General features: G+C 55.0%; 1 protein-coding gene across 2 annotated transcripts; it reads right to left on the bottom strand.

Annotated features, from left to right (window-relative positions):
- Positions 1–251: 251 nt before the first annotated feature.
- LOC116662996 (beta-lactoglobulin) lies at positions 252–5,055 on the bottom strand. Of its 2 annotated transcripts, XM_032477365.1 has the most exons (6): positions 4,783–5,055; positions 3,972–4,105; positions 3,180–3,253; positions 2,896–3,009; positions 2,312–2,407; positions 252–1,541 (listed from the first exon to the last, which is right to left on the bottom strand). In XM_032477365.1, the coding sequence occupies exons 1-6, from the start codon at positions 5,023–5,025 to the stop codon at positions 1,498–1,500; spliced, it is 705 nt and encodes a 234-aa protein (XP_032333256.1). In that variant the 5' UTR covers positions 5,026–5,055; the 3' UTR covers positions 252–1,497. The 2 variants fall into 2 exon arrangements, with proteins under 2 accessions (XP_032333256.1, XP_032333257.1); XM_032477366.1 differs by lacking the exon at positions 2,896–3,009.
- Between the last annotated feature and the right edge of the window lie 16,251 nt (positions 5,056–21,306).

Below are 21,306 nucleotides of genomic sequence, written 5' to 3'. Positions count from 1 at the left end.
CTAAAGGAAACCAAAGTATGAGGACAATGTCTTACCAAAGACAGTATCAATAAAGATGTAGAAATCATTAAAAAAAAAGAATCAAATAAAAATTCTGGAGTTGAAAAGTGCAATGTCTGAAATAAAAAATTTACTGGAGGAGTTCAGCAGTAGATTTGAGCAGACAGAAGAAAGACTCAACAATTCAAGGAGCTCAACAAATTCCAGATAGGATGAATTCAAAGAGATCCACAACTAGATAAACCAAAATCAAACTATCAGAAATCATAAGCAAAGAAACAGTCTTGAAAGCAGCAAGAGAAGTGACTCAATAAGATTAATGGATGATTTTTAGTTGTGGTGGAATGCTAGATCCGTTTGCATTCTTCTTTTCTCTAAAATGTTTTAAAACTTTGATTCCTTCTTGTGGATTTGAGATTCAGGTTTGCAATTTGGGGAAACTGTCCCATTGGAATGTTGATTAAGCTGCTTGAAATAGATAAAGGTTAACTTCAGATCGTTAACTATGTGTGATATTGAAGACTTTGCAGGAATGCCACACATCTATTTATTTAAGTCATTTTTTTTCAGTGTCCCAGAGCAAGGATGTATTTTTTAAAATGTGATTTTAACGTGTCCCTTATATTTTTCTTTGGGGGCTGCTGGTTTGTAGGGAGGCCTCCGTGCTTTGAGCACCTGTTCACCCCCAACTTGCCCGTGGGCCGCAGGTGGAGTCCGCACAGGTGGCCGATGGGGTCCCTGCCTTCGTGCTGGCCTCACGCAGTGGCTGTGGTGGAAGATGCCCCCCCCCCTCGGGAGGCCTTGTTCTTGCCGAAGGCGTTTCTGGGGCTGGATCTGGTCATACCTGCCTCTGGCATTTCCAGGGGGTGAGTACTGAGGCCCTGACCCAGTTTTCTAAGAGCCGGCCCTGCTGTGGGTGGCCCCTGGTTCACTGGCTGAAGTAGGCACCTCCCAATTCAGGCACCACCAGGCAGGGCCCTTGACTCGGAGGAGAGGGTGGAGACCTGTGTCAGCTCACCAACTGCGCAGGTATATGGGCCTGTGTTTGTTTACCTGGCTCGTCTGGGGAGCATGGGCTGGCACTGTGGTCATTCAGTGCCCCTCTGACCTGGGCAGGGATGTGCTATGTTGGCTCACGGAGCCCAGAGCAGTTCCCAGGTGTAGGCAGGTCAGTGCCAGCCCGGCCCTCGCAAGGTCCCTGTCCCTGAAGGACCTGGCAGGTGGCTCCATCTGCCAGCCTGCAACACTGTGCTCACCATGGTGGGAGCTTGAGAGGCCATCTGCCCCCTTCCAACACCCAGCATGTCCTCAAGCCCGCGGGCCAGGCTGGGAGACTGCGGCCCTTGGTTTTTGGTTGGTGGGACCTGGTAACCCACAGCGATGGAGGGGCCGGGCTCTAGGCTGGAGGGGCCTCCAGGGGGCGGAGGGGTTTGGAAGAATCCTGGGTGAGCCAGGGTGCGGGGGAGGGAGGGAGGCGTGCCAGCGGGGCAGGAAAACTCAGGGGGTGGCTCCAACCGAGGCTTCAGGTGGGGGACACTGGTCTGTGGAGGGGAGAGACCAAGGTCAGATTCTAAGGCCTTCGTTCATTCAGCTCAAGACAACTGACTAATCAAACACACCGCACACAACCACCCCCAGCTCTGGGATCTGTCAAGCACCGCCAACAGCAGCCCGCACCTGCCTCCTCCCACCCACAATGACCTGCAAGACCCCACAGCCCTACCCGCTCCTTGGCTCTCCCTCCCCCGACCTCTGCTCCTGCCACATGCCTCACATGCTTCCTCCTCCAGGCAGCCTCCCTGGCTGCACTCCCCAGCTCTAGGGGCCTCTTTTCCCTACAGCCTTGTCTCTAATGAATTAGTGACCAACTGCAGTGTCCCTGGGTAACCCACACAAGGGCTGAAGAATGTCTTTCTTGTTCTACGTGCATCCAAACTCCCAGAACAGGGCCTGGCCTTTGTGTTTGTTGATTGACTGAATGATACACAGGGAAGGGGTACAGGGAGAGGCCGGTGCCTCACAGCACCTCCTCCCGGCTGTGTGACCTCAGCTGTGTTTCTGAATCTCTCTGGGTGTCCACATCCACAGGATGGAGATGACAGTTGTGCCCACACCACCTCGTTATAGGGGCTTCATGAGATCTGGCAGGTGAAGTGCCTGTCACTGGCCTGTCTGTACTGGGTGCCCAGTACAGGCTGGCCGTGTTTCTAGTTACTCTGGTCTTGGGTGGTTATTGCTAGTGGGGGCTTCCCACCTCCTCCCCAGCCCCCTCTCCTGGGTACAGGGGAAATGGCTGGACGGTGGTGCTCACCATCGAGGTTGAAGACCGGGCCTTCCTGCAGATGGAACTTGGAGACGTACGCAAGATACTGTCCCAGCCACTGGGGATCCTCCAGCATTCTTCTGGCTGAAATCCAAGCGGCTGCGGTGAGGGGCCAGGAACCCAGGGCTTTTCTTGGATGAGGCCCCCCCTCCCAGCTCCCTGCCGGGCCTGGGACCCGCGGCTCTTCAGCCGTAGCTACAGTGGCTGCGCCCTGTCCCCTCGCCTGCTGCGTCCGCTCTCATCACCGCAGACACAGCCCTCCTTGAAAGGGAACGTCAGGCATGTTCCCTCAGGTGAGGACCCCAGGGGAGCCCCAGCCAGTCTTCAGGACAACGGCTGCTTACCCTGCACAGCCCACCCTCCACTCTGTCCTCGGGGCCCCGCCTTCTCACCGTGGCACTTCCACTTTCTAAGCCCCATGTGGCTCAGTGACATCCACATTCATGGCTGCATGGGTTCTGCCCTCCTCAGGACAGCGGGTGTGGAAGATGTTGTCCCCACATCCCCCACTGCTGGGCCCAGGTGCTGCCTGGCTAGCACCGGGGAGCCAGCACCGGGGACCCAGCACCTACCCAGCAGTGCCCACAGGCTGGTGACCTCGCCGTCGTCCTGGAAGCGGACGTAGAGGATGAGGTGGCTATAGTCAGTGCTGACGAAGTGCAGGAGAATGGTGCCGCCTCCCTTGACTGCGGGGACCGAGGCCGGTGACCAGCCATCCTCCCCTCTGGTCCCGGCTCCATCCCACCCCGTGGAGAGCGTGTCACCACCAAGAAGATGTCACCCACACACCCATGACCAGTCTAGGGCACAAGGGCCCCCCGCCCCCCCATCTTTCCCAGGGGGCTGGGCTGCTCACAGGCACTTTGGTACTGGCCGAGGAGCCCCGTTGGATGGACGGTGACATTTAGTCCTTGGCACACGCCTTCTCCTCTGGGAAAAGAGAAAGGGGATTACTGGTGGTCACCCTCCTAACCCTCCCTGTCTCTTGGCCCCTGGCCTGGTGCGGGCTCAGGTCTGCTGCAGGGGGTGCGTTGGGGACACCCCCAGCTGAGGTCCCTCCATCTCCCAAGGCTCTTGGCCCCCTGGGCTTTGGAGGGTCAGATTCTCAGCTCTGGGAGCCCTGGGAGGCGGGTCTGCTCATTCCTCGGGGCATGGAGGGGGCCCACCCATGAGGTGCCGGGATGGGGCTGAAGAGGCCAGAGGGCAGGAGTGAGGAACTGGCAGCCTCCTTGTTTCTGGGATGGAGGCAAGCCTCCCAGGGCGGTTGGACCCAGGCTGGCTTTGGCGGGCGGCTTCAGGTCTCCAGGTAGGGGTTGTCTGTGGCCGTAACTGCTGTCCACGCCATGGGTGCGTCCTCGAGTTCACAAGGTCAGCGTGTGGCCCCCTGCAGACCCTCCTGACCACCAGCCAGTGCTGGGAGCACAGCCCTGCCAGGGTCCCCTAGCCTCTGGGGCGGGCATGAGCAGTTGGGGGGAACGGAGCTGTCTGTCCCACCCACCCCCACTTTGAGGCTTCGGAGGCCCTGAAGCTGAGCCTGAGACTGCCTAGGCAGGGGCTCGAGCCCCAGCGCCGCCGTGGGTCCGCCCCGGGTCTGACTGCCGTGCTGTCCCTTGGGAGGACCCCGAGGGGCTGCGGGGAACAAGCTTACGTCCAGAACAAGACAAGCTCCACGTCCTCGCCCCGGCTCCAAATGGAGTGGAGCGCGAGCCTCAGGGGGTCATCTGGGGCGGCCAGGGGTGCATGGCTGGCGGCTAGCTGGACGGTCAGCCAGCGCCCCTCCACCTGCAGGGGTGCGGGCGCAAGGGCGGGTGAGGGTCCTTGGCCGAGTGGCACCTGGAGCACCCCCCCCCCGGAGGGTCTTTGCTCTCGGCCCCCAGCATTGGTGCCGAGCACTGCCAGGGACGATCACAGGCCCTGGGGGTACTGGCGAGTGCCCGCGGGCTCTGGGCTGGGGACACGTAGTCCACTTCCTTGCAGCCTCTCCCCCACTTCCTTCAGCTCCTCCCATATCTGGTCCAAACGCTGTCCACTGTGGGGTCCATGTGCCCCGGCTGAGTCCAGGGAGGATGAAGGACGCCCTGGGACTGCCCTCGCTGCCCCCCGCCCAGCACAGTGATGGTTGATGGGCAGGCAAGGTCAAGCAGGGGAAGGAGCCCCTCGACTCTGAACCCCTCATCACCCTCAGGACACCCTCCTGTCGTCCCAGCAGTGACGCTGCCAGTGCTCGGCCAGGCCTCCGGGCCCATCCCCAGCAGCAGAGCGCTGCATCTACTTTCCCTGGTGGTGCAGGAATGCAGAGACCCTGCCTCTAGCTGGGCGGACAGACGCCCCTCGTCCATCCCTCTCCCTTAGTGTCCTGCCCGCTTCCTGCCCGCCTGCCCCGAAGTGCCTCCTCCGTGTGACACTTGTCCCACATCCCCATCCCAAGGCTGAGTCTGGGACCTGAGCCGCATGGTTACCTTCTGGGCGTCAAAGCCTGGTTGCACTGGCACATCTTCCAGAGTCTCCTGGGCTCTGGCCAGGCCCAGGCTGAGGATTAGCAGCAGCAGGGGCCCACTCTCCAGGACCTTGACTGCAGGGCCCCAGAGGGAGGAGAGGCCAGGCAGCTGGTGCCCCTTCTCTGTCCCCATCCTCCAGCACTGACTTGCTACCTGGGCCAACCCAGATGTCCTAGCCAGACTCTTGGAAAATTCTGGAATCATCTCCGTGGGTTTGAAGGCCTCTATGTTACCCGCCTTGCGTACAGAGGAGTGAAGGATGCTTGGCCTGGGCTGAGGCTGTCAGGGCAGTTTGACCACATAGCTCTGTCCTGGGAGCCCTGGGAGGCGGGTCTGCTCATTCCTCGGGGCTCAGCTGCCCTTCCTGGCCCGCCCTCCACCCAGGGTTGTCTGTCTATCCATCCTACAGAGCCAGAAAGGCCACGACACCCTCCTTGTCTTCCCCTCCCGCTGTCCTGGGGCCGAGGTTGGCATGGAGGTCCTGGGATGTGGTCAGCTCACTGGCTCCCACTTGTCCCCAATTACAGCCAGCATCTCTCGCCTGCCCCCCCCCCCACAGCCCCTTCCTGAATTCAGAGGCTCAGAGGCTGCACTCTGCGTGTGCTGGCCCGTGGGGTGCAGCTCAGCCTCGGATGTGCTCTGCTGACCTCTTTAATGGAAGGAAGTATCCAAGATTTAAATCCTTTTCAAAGAACAATTGAAAAACATCCACAAGCTGAAAATTTAAAGAACTCTGCGGAAACAGCAAACACCAGGCTTACAGAGCAGCCTCTCTGAAGGACACAGAGGAGCTCCAGACGGAGGCAGCTGGATCCGGAAAGTGGGAGGAACGGGGCTTTCACCCAGGTGCGACTATGCCCTTGCGCCCCCAGCCCCCCGCCTTCCTCCTCCTCCCTTCCCTCCCCTCCCTCATCTGGCTCCCAGATCACACAAGCCAGTGACACCAGTGTGTCCTGTGAGCTCTGGGCCTGCATGGCGTCCACCCTGAGGGAGCCCTTTCCTGGTGTCACCGCCTCTCTTGCCCTGGGAGCCCCTGGGACTGTCAGCCTTGTCTGCCAGGCAGGCTTGCTGGCTTTTCCATCATCACATCCACTTGTGTCCAGCAGTGAGGCACCCTTGGCCTTCACTTTCTGGGATCGACCACCACCCACGGACAGAGGGAGACCAAACCTGGCAGCCAGGCTGCAGAGAGGTCATTAGAGCCCCTTGCCAAGGGAGTGTCCCTGCCGGCAGCCAGGGTGTGTTCTGGGACCTTAGATGACCTCAAATGATGGCCCCCTCCCCACTTCTGGGCCTTCCCCAGTCCTGGGAGGGGTCCAGCCACTGTGTCTTGGAGGTGGGCCCTGGGAGAGGGCCGGGGTGGTGAGCAGGATGGCCGGGGCCCCGGCACTGCTGTGTGATTCTGAGCCGGACTCCACCTGCATCTCTCACAGCTGGCGGTCCCCGTGCTTGCCTGGCCTCGGCAGACCCAGGACGGTCAAGAGGCTAACGTGTCAGAGGCTGACTCAGAAAGCCCTAGTTAACGCGGGCTGGCTTGTCCCTGCGACTGGAGACCGAGACCGCCCACATCACGCGCTAACAAGGCTCACCTGTAAAGCTGGAGGGCTCTGAGCCCTCCCACATGTGCAGGTTCCTGGGTTACAACGCAGGCAGGTTAAGGCAGGATGGTTGAGCCCCTCGGGTGAAACCTCCCACTGATGTTTCTGTGGGTTTGGAGGTGTGCGGGGGCGCAGCGGCTCCTTCTGGAGGGGCAAGAGTTAAATTCTTCCAGACTCAAAGTGAGAAAACCCTGGAGAGGTGCGAGGGGTGTGTCTGCACAGCAGCATTCCTGTTTCCCCTTTAGGTTCAACAGCATCACAGTGTCCTGCGGGTGTCCGGTTGCTTTACGAAGTCACCCATCTCTTTCTCTTTGACAGGAGTGACTGGGAGAGTGACGAGGTTGTGGAAACTCTGGAGGCCCGTCCATTTGGGCATTACTGGTGACTTGCAAGTGAGGCCCAGCGCCTTGCTCAGGGTGTTCAGAAGTTACAGCATTCAAAGCACAAAAGAGACCTCAATTTTTTTTTTTTTAAGATAGTGAGCCATGAAAGGTGCTGCTGCAGGGCTGTCTGTGGTAGCAAGAGTCAAGGGGACAGGCATTCTGGAGTGGGAGGGGTGTTCTCTGGTCATGGCTGCTGTTTGCGGGGAGCCTCACCCGGGCACGGAGGGAGGCTGAGCTTGGGAAGATGCCAGGAGTGAATGAGCCTCATCTTGTGTACAAACTAGGGAGGCTTTAGCATGCTTTTTAGGATGCCCGGTCTGGACGACTGCACGTCAGCTGGGCGCATTCGTGCACATCCCTTTCTGGGTCCTCTGCTCTGTTCTACTGATCGGTGGTTCATGCCTCAGCAAATTCCACAGCGTCTTCATTACTGTAGCTGTATAATAAGATTTGCAATGTGATAGACTGACTCCTCCCATCTTATTCTTTTTAATTTTTGCTCTTCTGTAGCCAAGATCCTTTGCCCTCTCATATAAATCTTAGAATAATCTTATCTATGTCTACAAAAAACCTTGCTGGGATTTGGATAGGAATGGCGTTAAACCTGCATGTCACTTTGAGGAGAACTGACATCCTTGCTTTGTTTAGTCTTCTAGTCCATGAACTCTCCATTTATTTAGATCTTCCTTGATTTCTTTTATTGGCAAGCATTGTGTGGTTTTCAGTCTTCAGATCCTATACAAGTTTCATGAGATTTACACCTAAGTATTCCACTTTTTTTGGAGTGGTTATAAATGGTATTGTATTTTTAATTTTGGGGTCCACATGTTCATTGCTAGTGTGTAAAGATGCCACTGATTTTTGTATGTTTTTCCTGTATCTGGCCACCTTGGTGAACTCAGTCATTAGTTCTAGGAGGTTTTGGGTTTTGTTTTCATATTTTTTGTTTGTTTGTTTGTTTGTTTGTTTTAGATTCTGTGAGGTTTTCTCCATAGACAGTCATGTCATCAGCAAATAGAGGTGCTTTTATTTCTTCCTTTCAGATCTGTATGCCTTTCATTACCTTTTCTTGCCTTATTGCTCTGGCTAGAACTTGCCACACAAGGATGAGCGAGAAGGGTGAGAGGAACATTCTTCCCACATTCTTGATCATTCATTGTTCGTCGCTGATGAAAGTGTTAATCACCCCCCACTAAGTGCAATGTTAATATAAGTTTTTTGTAGATGAACTTACCAAGTTGAAAAAGCTCCCTCTATTCTTGTTTTTCTGAGGTTTTTTTTTTTTTTTTTTTTTTTTAAATCATGAATGAGTGTTGAATTTTGTTGAATCCTTTTTCTTGCATCCCTGGCATAAATCCTACTTGGGTATGGTGTATAATTCTTTTTATATATTGCTAAAATCTATTTGCTAGTATTGTATTAAGGATTGTTGAGTCTATATTGATGAGAAACATTAGTCTGGAGTTTCCTTAAAAAAAAATCTGTGTGGTTTTGGTATCCACTTTACCAATATACCAATATTTGGCATACCAAATTACCAATAATATTTTGGTAATATTAGTTTCACAAAATGAATTAGGAAGTGTTTCCTAATCTATTTTCTGCAAGAGAGTTTGTAGAACTCATGCTAATTCTTTACACATTTGGTGTAATTCTCCTATGAAATAACCTAGGCCTGGACATGGCGTTGGAGGAGTCCTAAAATTAGGGATTCAGTTTTCTTAATAGTTTTAGGGCTATTCAAATTATCTAGCTCACGTTGGATGAGTCCTGCTAGTTTGTATTCTTTAAAATAATTGGGCCATTTTATCCATGTCATCAAGTTTATTATACCGAGTTGCCCACAGAATTCCCTTATTATCTTTTTGATGTCTGCAGGGTCTGCAGTGATAGCCCCTCTTTCATTCCTGATATGACTCATTTGTGTCTCCTCTCTTTTTTGCTTCGTGAGTCATGCTAGAGGTTTCCTTTCCAACGCTTATGCCTTTTGTCTCTGTTTGTTGTCTTACTGCGCTAAGACCTTCAGTATGATGGGAGAGGACAATCTTGCCTTCATCTCAGTCTTCATGGAAAGTGTTTAGTCTCTTATCGTTAAGTATGGTGTTAGCTGGTTAAAAATTTTTTTTTTTTTAATTATCACTTTAAGGATATCCCCTGCTGTTCCTAGGCAGGATTGTACTTTCTGGCTCCCTTCCTGTTGAGTGACAACTTCTGGCCGACAGGTTGAGAAGGGAGGTGGTGTGTGTGCCTTCTGGGATAGAGCACTGGATGGATTGTGTGGCCCTCTGGATGTCCACATTTCCCCTCTGGATGGTGACCAGCAACCTCGTGAGTGGTGGCTACTCGATCACCTGGATCCTTGAGTGATCACGAGGTGCAGACACCGCTGCCAACCTGCAAAAGAGCTTTCACATAAACAAGAAACAAGTCTTTGATGTTTTAAGTCACTGAGATTTTTCAGGTTATTCATTAAGGCAGCAAAGCCAGTTTGTGAGGAATGACCCTCCTGGTGTGTAAAGGATTTGCCTCATGAGTGGGACAGGATGTTTTTGAAATATGTGTATATATTTCCATCAATTAAAGGTGCTTAGATGGGCGTTTCTCCATTAACCTTAATTATATATTTTCTAATGGGGACACTTCTTTGATCCTTCTGGTTTCAGTCACAATATATTGAATACTTTGTTGGATTCAACTTGTTAATAAATTATTTGGGTATTTGTGTCTTTATTCCAAAAGGTGATGGTTCTGCTCCTCCTCCTGCATCGTCCTCGAGGAGCTTTGTCGGAGGACAAGCCCGGAATCCCCATCCGTCTGTGTGCCTGGGACACACTGTGTGAGCCAGGATGCGCCTGATGCTGGTTTGGTGGTTCCCACCCATTGACTGAGAAGATCGGGAACTCCTCATCATCTGCTAGAGTTACTGTTCTTTCCAAGTTCTCTTTTTTAGCCTGTATTGATATATGATATATTTTTAATGGATCCATTTCATCTATATTTTAAAATCTTTAACATATATAATTATACATATATAAATATGAGCATATATTATGTTATATGTAAATTGTTCTTATTATTTAAAAATCCCTGTTTCAGCAGGGAGGGTACAGCTCAGTGGTAGAGTGCTTGCCTAGCATGCATGAGGTCCTGGGTTCAATCCCCAGTGCCTCAAATAAGTAAATAAATAAACCTATTACCTGTCCCCCTAAAAAAGAGTGGTTGGCCCTAAATAACAAAATGCAGAAATACTGAAAATCCCTATTTCTGTTGCTAGATATCCCTTTTCCATCTGTGCTGCTCAGAAGTGTGTGCAGAACAAGTTTCCTTTAACCTCTGGCCTCTTTGTCCAGTTCCTCTATCCAGGGGGAATGTCTCCCTTTCATTTTAGCGTGGAAAAGATGAATGAATTTTTGGCAGATGAAGTTTGGTATCAACCGTCTTCCTCCCAGCAATTACCCTTGTGTTCCTGAAACATGGCCTTCAGGGTTAGGGGGCTGCGTTTGTAAAAGAGGCAGAATTTGATCTGCAAGTAACTTATTTAAGTTTTTATTTATTTATTAGGTATTTATTACATTAAGTGAGAGTAATTTTTCATTTCCTGTTTTTGTGGAGTTTCGGTGTTGGCTGGACTCGCGACATTAACTGGCAGGTGCCTCTGCAGCACTGCTACCTGGTTCCCGAAAGTTTAAAAGACCCGGATGACGTGTGCTGATGCCCAGGTGTCACGAGGCCCATGACGCAGACACCCTGGGTCCCGGCCCCTGCCGTCGCCCTCTGAAGCTGCCCCGTGGCTCCATCCATGTGCACAGGCCAGGAAAGACTCAGGCAGGAGTGCTCGCTGGTTTATGTCTTTACTGCTGGAGGAGGAACAGCCCAGAGCAGGAGATCCCAGGTCCCAGCAGGAGTGACCTTGGACCCAGTCCCTCCTGATTCCACTGATGGTGGAGGTGGGGGTGACATGTCTGTCCCCAGAGGGGCCAAGGCTCCCAGGCCCTGAAATGGACACGGGGCTCCCCTGTGACTCCAGGGGAACCTGCTGCACCCTCGCCAGCCCCTCCCTGGCTGGGGGTGTAGGATGGCTCCTCCTTGGGAGAAGGACCCTTGCCTCCTCCCCAGCTTCCAGCCATCCCCGTGGTGAGTGCTGGGGGTGGGGGACAGGACCTGACTGGGGGAGCTGAGGCCCCACCGAGACTCCCACCCCATGCCCGTACCTCGGGAGGGTAAGAACAGCAGGGGCGCACCTGGCCATGGCTCTGCTCTGGAGGGAGGGCGGGAGGGCCTGTGAGGGGAGAGTCAGGATGTGGAGCCCAGGCCCAGGGGGGCTTGGCAGGGGTGTGGGGACCGGGGACCCACCTCGGTGGCTCTGTGCCCCCACCACTCCGGAGAGGCCTGGGGAGAATTGGGTCACCATAGGAGGAAGACAGCCCAGGACTGTGTCTTTGCGACCGGGGCACACAGGGGAGGGCCTGGGTCATCCATCTCCTTCCAGCTGGGTCGGGTTGAAGCTGGTGCTGAGCTCACAGGCTCTGGCGAATTTCTCTGCGACCTCTCCGTCCACCTTCAGGTCCTGGCAGTTGGGGCGGGCTCAGTCCCTGGGGCCCCTGAGAGCTCGGATCGACTGACATGCCAGGATCCACAGCGCTTGGTGCAGCCCCGCTTCCCAGGGTGGTCTGCAGGGCCCAGCCGCTTGCCCTCCAGGTTCCCTGCCCACCCGCCTCTGCCCAGTCCCCCTCCTCTCCCTCCAGGGCAGCGCCAGGAGGGTGTGCATGCTCACAGGGGGAAGCCCCCCGGTCCGGGCTGTCCAGGTCTCGCCCAGCGTGGCTGATGTGCTGATCAGAAGTATGTCTACAGAAGCTCACGTGAAATCCCTCAGAAGAGGACTGGGGACTGCCTCTGCCTGACCTGATGCAACCTCTTCTTCGAGCTTGCATTTGGTTAAATACGTTAGAGTTTTAGTGGCCCTGTTATTAAACACCACCATTCAACCAAAGCTTTACTTAGTATTAAGCCTTCAACCAAGCCAGTAACATTAAGCCTAGCCTTGCCCGGGCCACCACCCTCTGGGCCCCCTTTCCAGCTCCCGCCTCCCAGTTTCTGGCCCATGTCAGTGGACTTAGCGCGCTACCGGAGGAAAACTCGGCCAAAAGGACGGGCCAACAGGGACGCTGAACACCTGTTCTCCAGGAGCCCAGGGACTGGACAGGGGTCCTCAGCACCCTTCTCACTCGGGGTGACCTCAGGAACATCGGTGTTGGATCCAGGAGCTGGCACTTTCGGGGCGACAGTGTTCTCTGTGCAGAAGAGCCGGTGGTTTTCGCAGTCGGGGTGGAGCAGGACAGCTTTGCTCTGCCCCACCCCTGGGAGAGACGAGCAGAGCCTACGTGCAGGTGAAGTCTCTGCGCCAGAGGTGCTGCTGAGTGTTCCCTGCAAGTAACTGGACCCCGCATCCGCGGCCACCCTGGGGCAGAAGCTGGCACAGGCGGTGTTTTGCTGGAGGCAGCACGAGAGGGGGCGGAGGAGGGCAAAGCGGTGCAATACAAAGCACCTGCTGAAGGTGGGGGGCCAGGTGCGCATGCGGCCATGGCGGACAGAGGGGAGGCGCTGGAGGTGGACTCTGAGCTCAGAGGAGGGAGGCGTGAGGGCAGGAGGCACTGCCGGCACGAAAAGAGGGGTGTGGTGCTGGGGTGGAAAGAGGCAGAGGACATAGGCCCCTGGGAAGTGACGGGATTCTGGAGAGAGGAGGAGGGTCAGGATGACCCCGAGCAAGTCCCAGGTGCAAGAAACAAAGAGAATTTGCAGGGAAACATCCACAAGAAGTTTCTCCTGCATCCTTCTGTTCAAGTTTTAAGGCAATTGTCCACAAGTGGACGAGAGGTTCTGAGGCCACTTTGTCTCCACTTTTGTATTTTTATAATTCACTGAAAAACTCAAGATGTTGCACATGGTCATGGAGAATTCCATAGAAAAAGAAGATGCTCCGTGTTCTTCATCAGATGATGCTCTGGTCCCTCCATCAGGACAGACCCTGTGTCTCTCCATCACCCAGCAAAGAGGCCCAGGAGCTCAGTAAGGAGTGAGCTTCAGTGTTCTAGATTGAGCTGGAGGCAGCCCCACTCTTTCTGAGCCAGAACAGACCCCCCCCTCCCAGAACAGTCCTGGAGGAGATTCACGCTGCCCTGGCTCTGGCGTGAGGCTGGAAGGAACCACACACGGAAGGCTCCTGTCCGGCACTCAGACACCTCCACGTCTGGGGAGGGCCTCGCCAGCCCCTTGAGATAAAGTGCTCCCTGTGAGTCAGAGTCAGGAGGCCCTGTAGCTCTGGCTGTGGACAAAGGCCCCACCTCTCCCTGGTCTGAGCTCAAAGCAGCCCTCGGGAGCTGGGCACTGACCACTGATGTTGAACTTGGCTGCACACTCAGTCTTCTTGGCAAAGATCTCCTTGACACACCTGCTGTCCCTCCTTGAAAGGCAGTGACAGCATAACATGGTGACACTTGAACTTGAACCACCCTTACTGCATCCCTCATCCCAGACGGGGCTCCTGACCGGAATTGCCCTGGCCCCAAGGACCCGAGCATGAACACGGGAGGCAGTGAGCGTCTAGCAAACACTGGGCTATAGAATTTCCCACTCTTGAAATAATGCTTGTCTGTTAACCCAGGTGGATTTAAAGTGCAAATCATAAGCGTTACCTGGGACCATTTGGATCTTGGGAAACCAAGTGACAGGCCACCCTGCAGATGGTGAGCACGGAGAGGGTTTCCTAACATCGTGGCTCTCCGTGTGCTCCTTCAGGTCTCGGAGGCCCCAGCTCCCCTGTCCTCCCTGCGCTCACCACCCACCCAGCCACCAGTGAGAGGATGAAGTCACGGGGTCCAGACACTCCTCACCCCGTGTTTCCTGGGCTCCAGCAGCTCCCAAATTAATTTGTGGTGATTATAATACAATTAGCAAAACAGCTTACATTTGTATTTATTTTCTAATTGTTTACCTCTCTGCCCATGTTTTTTCTCTTCAAAATCCCTTCCTTTAAAGAAAAAATTAATCTGTTGGAGAAGTGAAAAAAAAAATTCAGAAAGGAAGAAGAGGAATCCTATTATGCTTCTCAAGGATAGGATGGTGAACAGCAATCTTGCCAGAGTTGAAGAATTAAAGGAAATTGATGTTAAAGTGAGGAAAGAAATTGAGGGTGCTGCCCAGTTTGTTACAGCCAATCCTGAACCCCCTTTGGAAGAAGTCAGCTATCACATCTACTGCAACGATCCGCCTTTTGAAGTACAGATTGCAAACTGGTGGATCAAGTTCAAATCCATTAGTTAATGGGAGATGGTTACACCTCAGTGGCCTGTTTGGCAGCAACTGTAAGGAACGCTTTGTATTCTCAACTTTGTTGAGGAGGAAAAACCCACAGAAAGAAAGTGTGTAGATTAAGATAGTAATTGCATGTGGTTTGTACAGGGTTGCATTAAATGATGTTATTGCACACTTAAAAAAAAGTTCCTGCTTCTGGCCAAATCATCACTGCAGAGCCCACCCCAGCACCAGGTCCCCTGCAGGACTGGAGGGCCCCCTCACCCACAGCCCATCCCAGATGCGCCGGGGAAGGTTCTGCAACTCTTTATCTGTATATGAATGGGAAGATGTACCCTTAAAGGGCAGAGCCTTGAGAAGGGGCTATCTTGTATATTTCAGGCTCTAGGCAACATTCTTTCACAAAAGGCGCAGAACCAGCAAGACTCAGCACAGGAAACAGGGCGCAGGGTTGGAGCCAAAGGAGCAGATCCAATATGGAGGCAGATTTGTTCTTTCCTATCACAGTCTCGCACATTTTCTGTAAGGTTTACTCCTTAGTACATTGTTATTTTGCCGATGTAAACCTCATATCTTTCTTCTGTAAACTATCTGGTTGGATATGCGTGTTGTGAAAAAATCCTCTTCAAGGCCATCTTGTACTAGAAAACCTTGTACTCCATCCAGCGGTTCCTGGCTGACTTTTCTCTGTTCCTCTATGTCGATAATCATGTAAGCGGTAGTGACCCCTTTGCGCTCCCTTAACCTGATCTCTATGGTCTCCCTTTTCTTGTCTCATTGCATTGGCAGCGACCCCAGTGTGATGGCACCCACGGAGATTAAATGGGCATTCTGGACTCATTGCCCAGCTCGGGGAACTGCTATTTCAGAGTTAAGCATGATGGTAACTTGGGTTTTTGCAAAACAAACTTTACAAGGTTAAGGACACGTTCTATTTGCAGTTTTCTAGGAGGTTTTGGTGCTGTGGTTGTGGGAAGCTTGTCATCAAATGCTTTCAGCATCTGTTGAGTTTATCACGGAGTCTTCATTTAATGTGCGTGTGTGTGTCTGGCAACGGACAGATTTTCTGAATTTCAGGAACAATCAGAGTATGCCCACTAAAACCACTACTACTTAGCACTGTGCCAGCCTGTTAGTGAAGACAATCAGACAAGAGGGGAAAACAGAAGTGTAAGGGAAGACGGAAGTAAATCCGCCACCACAGGCAGGTGACCTGACTGCACACCTACACAGCTCAAGAAAATCAGCTGAAGACCAACTGTAAACAACAGAGATTCAGCTACTTATAAGAATACAAACCAAAGTAGTTTAGGAACCATTATCTTTCCTACATATGTAAGCAACAGACAGTTACAAGTTAGAATGAAAGCAAAGAATAATTTGGAATCTCAACAAAATAATAAAACACTTGGAACAACATAAGCAGCAAATGCAGGGCCTTTATCAGGAAAACTTCAGAACACTGTTGGAGAGCCCCTAGCAACTTGACCGAATGACGATCTGGCCCAAGACTCTGTACAGGGAAACCCAGTATAAAAACATCAATTTCCCCAATAAAAATTATCAGTGGAATATTTTTTAATTTTTTTTATGATGGGAAGATAGACATTACATAAACATTACCATCTTAACCATTTTTAAGTGCCATTAAGCACATTCACATTGTTGCACAACCATCACCGCGTCCGTCTCCAGAACTTTCTCATCTTCCCAAACTGACACTCTGTCCCCATTAAACACTCCCCCTCCCCCAGCCCTGGCCCCACCATCTACTTCCTGTGCCCAGGGCTTTGGCTCCTCTAGGGACCTCACATAAGTGGAATCACATAGGATTTGTCCTCTGAGGGAACTTGTGGGGGGTGATGCCAGGAAAGCCTTGGGTTTTCCAGGGGAAAGGTCACAGTGTCACCGTCCCATGGGGCCTGAGTTGGAAACAGTTTCATCAGTCCCTACTGAGCATGGTGTTGGCTGGAAGAGGAACGGGTGGCTCCCCAGGCTGGAGCTGGTGCCTGGCAGTGATGTCCTGCGAGTCCCTGAACTAAGTGTTCCCTAAACGTGACAACAGGTTGTTAGAGTGTGTGGCCTCAAAATGGGGCTGTGGCTCTCCCGGGGTCACCTGCACAAAGTGGATGCAGCCCTGAGGACGTTTGCTTGCGAGGGTAAAAGCAGCACCCAGGCCCCCTGGGCTGAGCCTCCTCTCCCAGGACTGAAAGACGGGAGGCGCTAAATCCAGTCTCTTTACCTCCGTGCGGGGGGCTGACGATTTCTGTTTTGTTTAGCCCTTTGCTCTCCACAAACTCCTCGAAGATTCTCAGGGATTTCCGGGTTGGCCTCTAGGGAGCAGCCTGCAGGTGAGATGGATGCAGCTGGGTCCTGGCAGGGCCTTGCCAGGGGCCTCTTTCAGGCAGGGCCTCCAGGCACCAAGGGGACTCCTGCCTGCTGTCCCCAGGGGCGCCCGGGCAAATTGAGCAGGAGACAGACAGTGGGGCGTGTGAAACGCCATTGGAGTGGGGGCAGTGAGGGGACCTGGGGGCACCAAGGGGCTGGGCGGCACCGAGGGCGCTGTGCTCTGCAGTCCCAGGAGGCACCAGACAGTGTCCTCTCGGCTCGGCTGGGCTGGGATGCTGGGGGCACAGAGCCTGCTCGGGGCTGGGGGTGTGCGGGGACTGTCCCTGCAGGGCACGTTGGGGGTGATGAAATGACAAGCATGACCGGCGGAATCTGGACTGGACACACGGAGAACTTTGACAGAAACGTGACAACAGGTTGTTAGAGTGTGCGGCCTCAAAATGGGGCTGTGGCTCTCCCGGGGTCATCGCTGTCCAAGGTCGAGAGCAGGGTTTCTCCACCTCGGCAGGACTGGCGGGGTGGGCTGTCATGGGCACTGACGCCTGGGGAGCAGCATCCCTGGCCCCCATCCACCAGGCGCCTGGACCACCTCTCCTAAGTCATGGCAACCACAGATGTCCCCAGGCATTGCCCAGTGTCCCCTGGGGCTCTGTTAGGAACCCCTAGTCCAGGACAGGGCCGCACCAGACGCCGGCTGAGGAAGGAAAGGACAGAGGATCTCGGAAGCGGGGAGGGGCGAGGGGAGAGGGGATGCTGAGCGGGGCCTGATGGGCGGGGACGAGGTCTGATGGGGGCGTGGCCTGGTGGGCGGGGTCCAATGGTGGGCGGGGCCTGCTGGGCGCCGGCGCAGGGAAGCAGGCGAGGTAACGTGAAATAGTAGACTAGAGGGGTCGCGAGAGCTTGCAAATTCTTTTTCCGCGGAGAGCGTCTGAGTAGTGGGGACCACAGCACCCCCAAGCCAGCGCCCCTTGACCTCAGAAAGTGCTGGGCGCACCGATGAGCATGGTCATCCTGGAAGTAGGTCTGATCCACTCTGCCCCTGGAGAGCACGATGGCGTGCGCCTTCCCCGGGAGGAGGTGGATAGAGATTCCGTGCCTCCATCCTGCGGGCGACATGGGCTAAACGAGGACCATCAGGGCCACACACGCCACCCCCGTCTGCCTAGAGAGGGAACGGGCATTGTGGCCACTCACAGGTGCTGAAGGTGTCGGCGTCAGACCCTCTGCGCAGGGGCAGTTTGTGTGCATCCGATGGGCTTCCTGGAACACAGGAGCAGGGGAGCTTCCCCACGACACAGACTGGTCCCTCCCCGCCCCACCTTCGGGGCCCCTCGCCCCAGGTCAGGCCTGCACCTGCTCCTCTCCCTGCCCCTGGGCTCTTCAACTCTGCCTGCCTGACTCCTGGAGCCCCACCCAGAGGCCCCGGAGCGAGGGGGCTGTCACAAGTTCACCTTGTTCAAGCAGGTGAAGCTTATTCCAGGAGGGGGCTGGGCAGGGTCCCAGGTCCTCACTGGACCCTACACAGCCTGGCCACGGCCCCACCAGCCCTGAAGGCCCCTAGCCTTCCCATGAGGGCCCACTCCCGGTGGATCCCCACCCCTCCCTGGGTGCTTGGGTGGCCCCAGCCGGGAGGGAACCTGGGCAGGGCAGGGCCAGGACCAGCCTACACTGGCTTTCAGGACAACCTGGGGCAATTTCTCACCAAGCTAGTGAGCCTCTAGCCACTCTCTCCCTGTGTGTCCAGACCCTGGAGTGGCCTTGGTAAGATCGCATCTCAAGTTCTTCAAGTGCGCCTCCCGAGGTGAACAAACCTGGAGCCACACCCCGGATCCCCCTGGCTCCCGCCTGGTCCACTCATTGACCACAGAGCCATGAGCCGAGGCCTCTGTCCCTACGTGGGAGCCAGTGCCCAGGCCGCGGTCTTCCCGGGAGTGAGTGCGTGATGCCCGCAGGGACAGGGCTCAAGTTGGGCTCACATCTGGCTGGGTGAGGTCCCCTCTGGTTCCATGGAGGTCACAGGAGTGAGGACACAGGAGCCAGGGAATCACTGATGGGGCTTCAGGTGTGCTATTCAGTGTGGAGGGGCTGACATGGAGCGAAGGGCTGAGGGCTGGGGGAGATCGGCCTGTTTCCCTTTCGTGGGGGTGGGGGCCGGGAACCTGCATGTGGGAGCAGGCAGGCAGATGAATGAGGTGCTTACATGAGGTTCATCCTGAACTCCAGCTTGTCCAGAAGGCTCATCACGAACTCAAAGGGAGGCAGCTGGTGGCCCCTCTTCTCCTTAGGGATTGGCATGTTCCGCACCCAGCACCCTATGTACCAGTTTCCTAAAAGTTGGGCGGAGGTGTCCGTGAGCAGCGGCAGGCTTGACCAGGGAAGGTGCCAAGGCCCGCAGGGAGGCCTGGCATGGTTCGGCTTTCCCATGAAGGCTTGAGGGGGCCAGAGCCCGGTCACATCACGGCCCCTGCGTCCAGCAGCACAAGGGGCAGCCAGGCTCCTGGGAGGCGCACAGACAGGGCTCTACACGTGGGGACACAGGGGACTGGGCTGCCGAGGAGAGTCACCTGAAGGATCAGGTCAAAGCCCTGTGTTGGGGGACATGACAGGAGGAGGGTGCTGAGAGTGTACAAAGCTTGGGGCGTTGGCCCAGGAATGGTACTGTCTGAGCACCAGCTGGCCCAACGACCCCATGGAGACAGGCCAGGACCTGGGACGTGGGACCCTGTGCTGCAGTGCCTGCACCCGGAGAAACATCTCCTCAAGCAACAGAACACAGGGAAACTAGAAGGCACTAAAAATAACTGCACACATGTGCAGTTGGGGCAAATTATGAACAATAAAATACAAAAGAGGCCACAGACCAAATGCCACTGCTAAGGTGCCAGGAGCAAATGTGGGGTACTGGGCATGACTCCCACAAACAGCTCCAGCCAAGGGGGCGGGCGACCACCCAGGCTATGCCTCCTGCCCCACCCGCCTGTCTGCCCGACTCTACCCCGTTTGAGGGACCACCTGTCTCTTGTTCTCGCTCCCTCCCTCTGCTTCAGTGGGTGTCCCAGTAAAGTCTTGCCTGGATTCCTCGTCTGGCCTCTTGTCAATTTCTATTGATCACGGAGTCCAAGGGCCCAGGTCAGTAGCACAATCACCACTGCTTGGTGGTGGCCAGGTCAAGGGTGAACACTGCCCTCCTTCCCCCGCCATCCCCAAACCCAGCCTCAGCGCCAGCTCTGGCCTGGGTGTGGCTTCTGGGATCCACACTCTTTGACCTCACCTGTCTCTTGTGTTCAGGGGAACCCGGGGCCTCAGGGCTGTGGGGGACACGTGGGATGTACTGAGCCCAGGCCATTTTTGTCAGTGAGGAGGGAGGACCTCGGGACAGGGGTTCACTAGGGAACGTTTAACAGGGAAACGGAAAAGAGAGGGATGGTCTGGCCCCCAGCGGAGCTGGCAAGCTGACCAGCTTCTGGGGATGGGAGGCGGGTGTGAGGGCCCAGAGGGTGGTGGGAGGACAGGTGCCCTGTGGTCAGGAAGGGGGACCAAATGCTGACTGGTCACTGGAGGGAGTGTGGGGGCACCTGGACCCCGAGATGTGCCTGGGTTGGGGAGGCTGATCCCTGGCAGCCTGGGTGACAGGGCCTGGGATGTGGCGGGTCATTTCCAGGGCCCTGACTCTCACCATAAATCACCCCTGAGTTTGCAACAGTCAAGTAATTGGTAAATGGTTCTGATATAGGTCTTCACATATAGGCTCTCATGGCAAAGTGGAAACTCTGATCGGAGTCCTGTCTGATGGACAGAGAGCAAGTTTCTGGTACCCACAATCTGACGGGGCAAGAAGTGGGTCTCAGGGTGGACTAGCCCTCGTAGGGGCTGGGCTGGGCCCCACATCAGGCACCATCTGTCCACGGCCTCACTGAGCCCTGCTGCCCTGGGGAGTGAGCTTGCCCTGGTGTACACTCAGTGTCCCCTCCTCTGCCTGGAGACATCATGGTCACTGAAGACACAGAAAGGGTACTCTGGCCAAATTCCACCTGGGGCTGGGAGCAATAGGACTGAGACTCTAGCCCAGCACAGGTGCCAACCTGGGACACCCTCGTCCCCTCGTCCATCCATCCCGAAGGCTCTCATTTCCTTAGTGTCAGTGGGGATAAGCCGTGCCCCTCGGCTCCCAGCACAGAGAGCAGACCCAGCCCCGCCGCCAGGACGAGCAGCTGCATGTTCAGGGCCTCACGTCTGCTCTGTGCTCCCCTGGCCTCCTGGCCTCTCATTTATCCTCCGGCTCCAGTCTGTCCAGGAGACAGGATCCCGCCCCACCCACCACCTTCACCAAAGGCCCCTCAGTTTTGCTGTGTAGGTGGTGATCCAATTGTTTTGTTTGGATCCTGTGAATGGATGTTCTCAGTTTCGGGTAATTAGCTCATTACTCTCGAGCGGGATGCCTTCTGAGAGCCTTATCTGGGAGGCTGTCATCAGAAAGGGAAGGAGTGCCCCACTGGATTAAGAGCCAGGAGATAAAACACCAGCTTCCCTATGCTCCCCGCCCCCCACCCCCTGCCACAGGGCCTTCCTGCACCAGCCCTGGTGCCTCGAGCTCCCCCAGGAGAGCTGATCCACGTCCTGGCTCCAGCTGTCACCTCGGAGCTGATGGCCCCATGCCCTGCTTTACTCCCAGACCTCCTGAACCCTAGGCTCAGCGTCACGCCCTGAACGCCTTCACCAGGCTGCCCGTCACACCACTGCAGCCCCTCCCCAAGGCAGGCTGGATTGATCTTCCCCACAAATGTCCCCGGGCTCCTGTGTTCCCATTCAGGGACCCAGTGTGGACCTGGGAGGCCTCGCTGGAA

This window comes from Camelus ferus, chromosome 4 (assembly GCF_009834535.1).
Source record: "Camelus ferus isolate YT-003-E chromosome 4, BCGSAC_Cfer_1.0, whole genome shotgun sequence".
Taxonomy (NCBI): domain Eukaryota; kingdom Metazoa; phylum Chordata; class Mammalia; order Artiodactyla; family Camelidae; genus Camelus; species Camelus ferus.
This window is presented reverse-complemented; position numbering and strand designations above follow the sequence as displayed.

Bases quoted from the DNA above. Each gene is read 5' to 3' on its own strand.
- LOC116662996 (XM_032477365.1), bottom strand. From the start codon at position 5,025: ATGATTCCAGAATTTTCCAAGAGTCTGGCTAGGACATCTGGGTTGGCC. The intron at 4,106-4,782 runs GTAACCATGCGG...GCACCCCTGCAG, and splicing joins CAGGCTTTGACGCCCAGAAG to GTGGAGGGGCGCTGGCTGAC. The intron at 2,408-2,895 runs GTAGGTGCTGGG...CTTGGATTTCAG, and splicing joins CAGCCTGTGGGCACTGCTGG to CCAGAAGAATGCTGGAGGAT.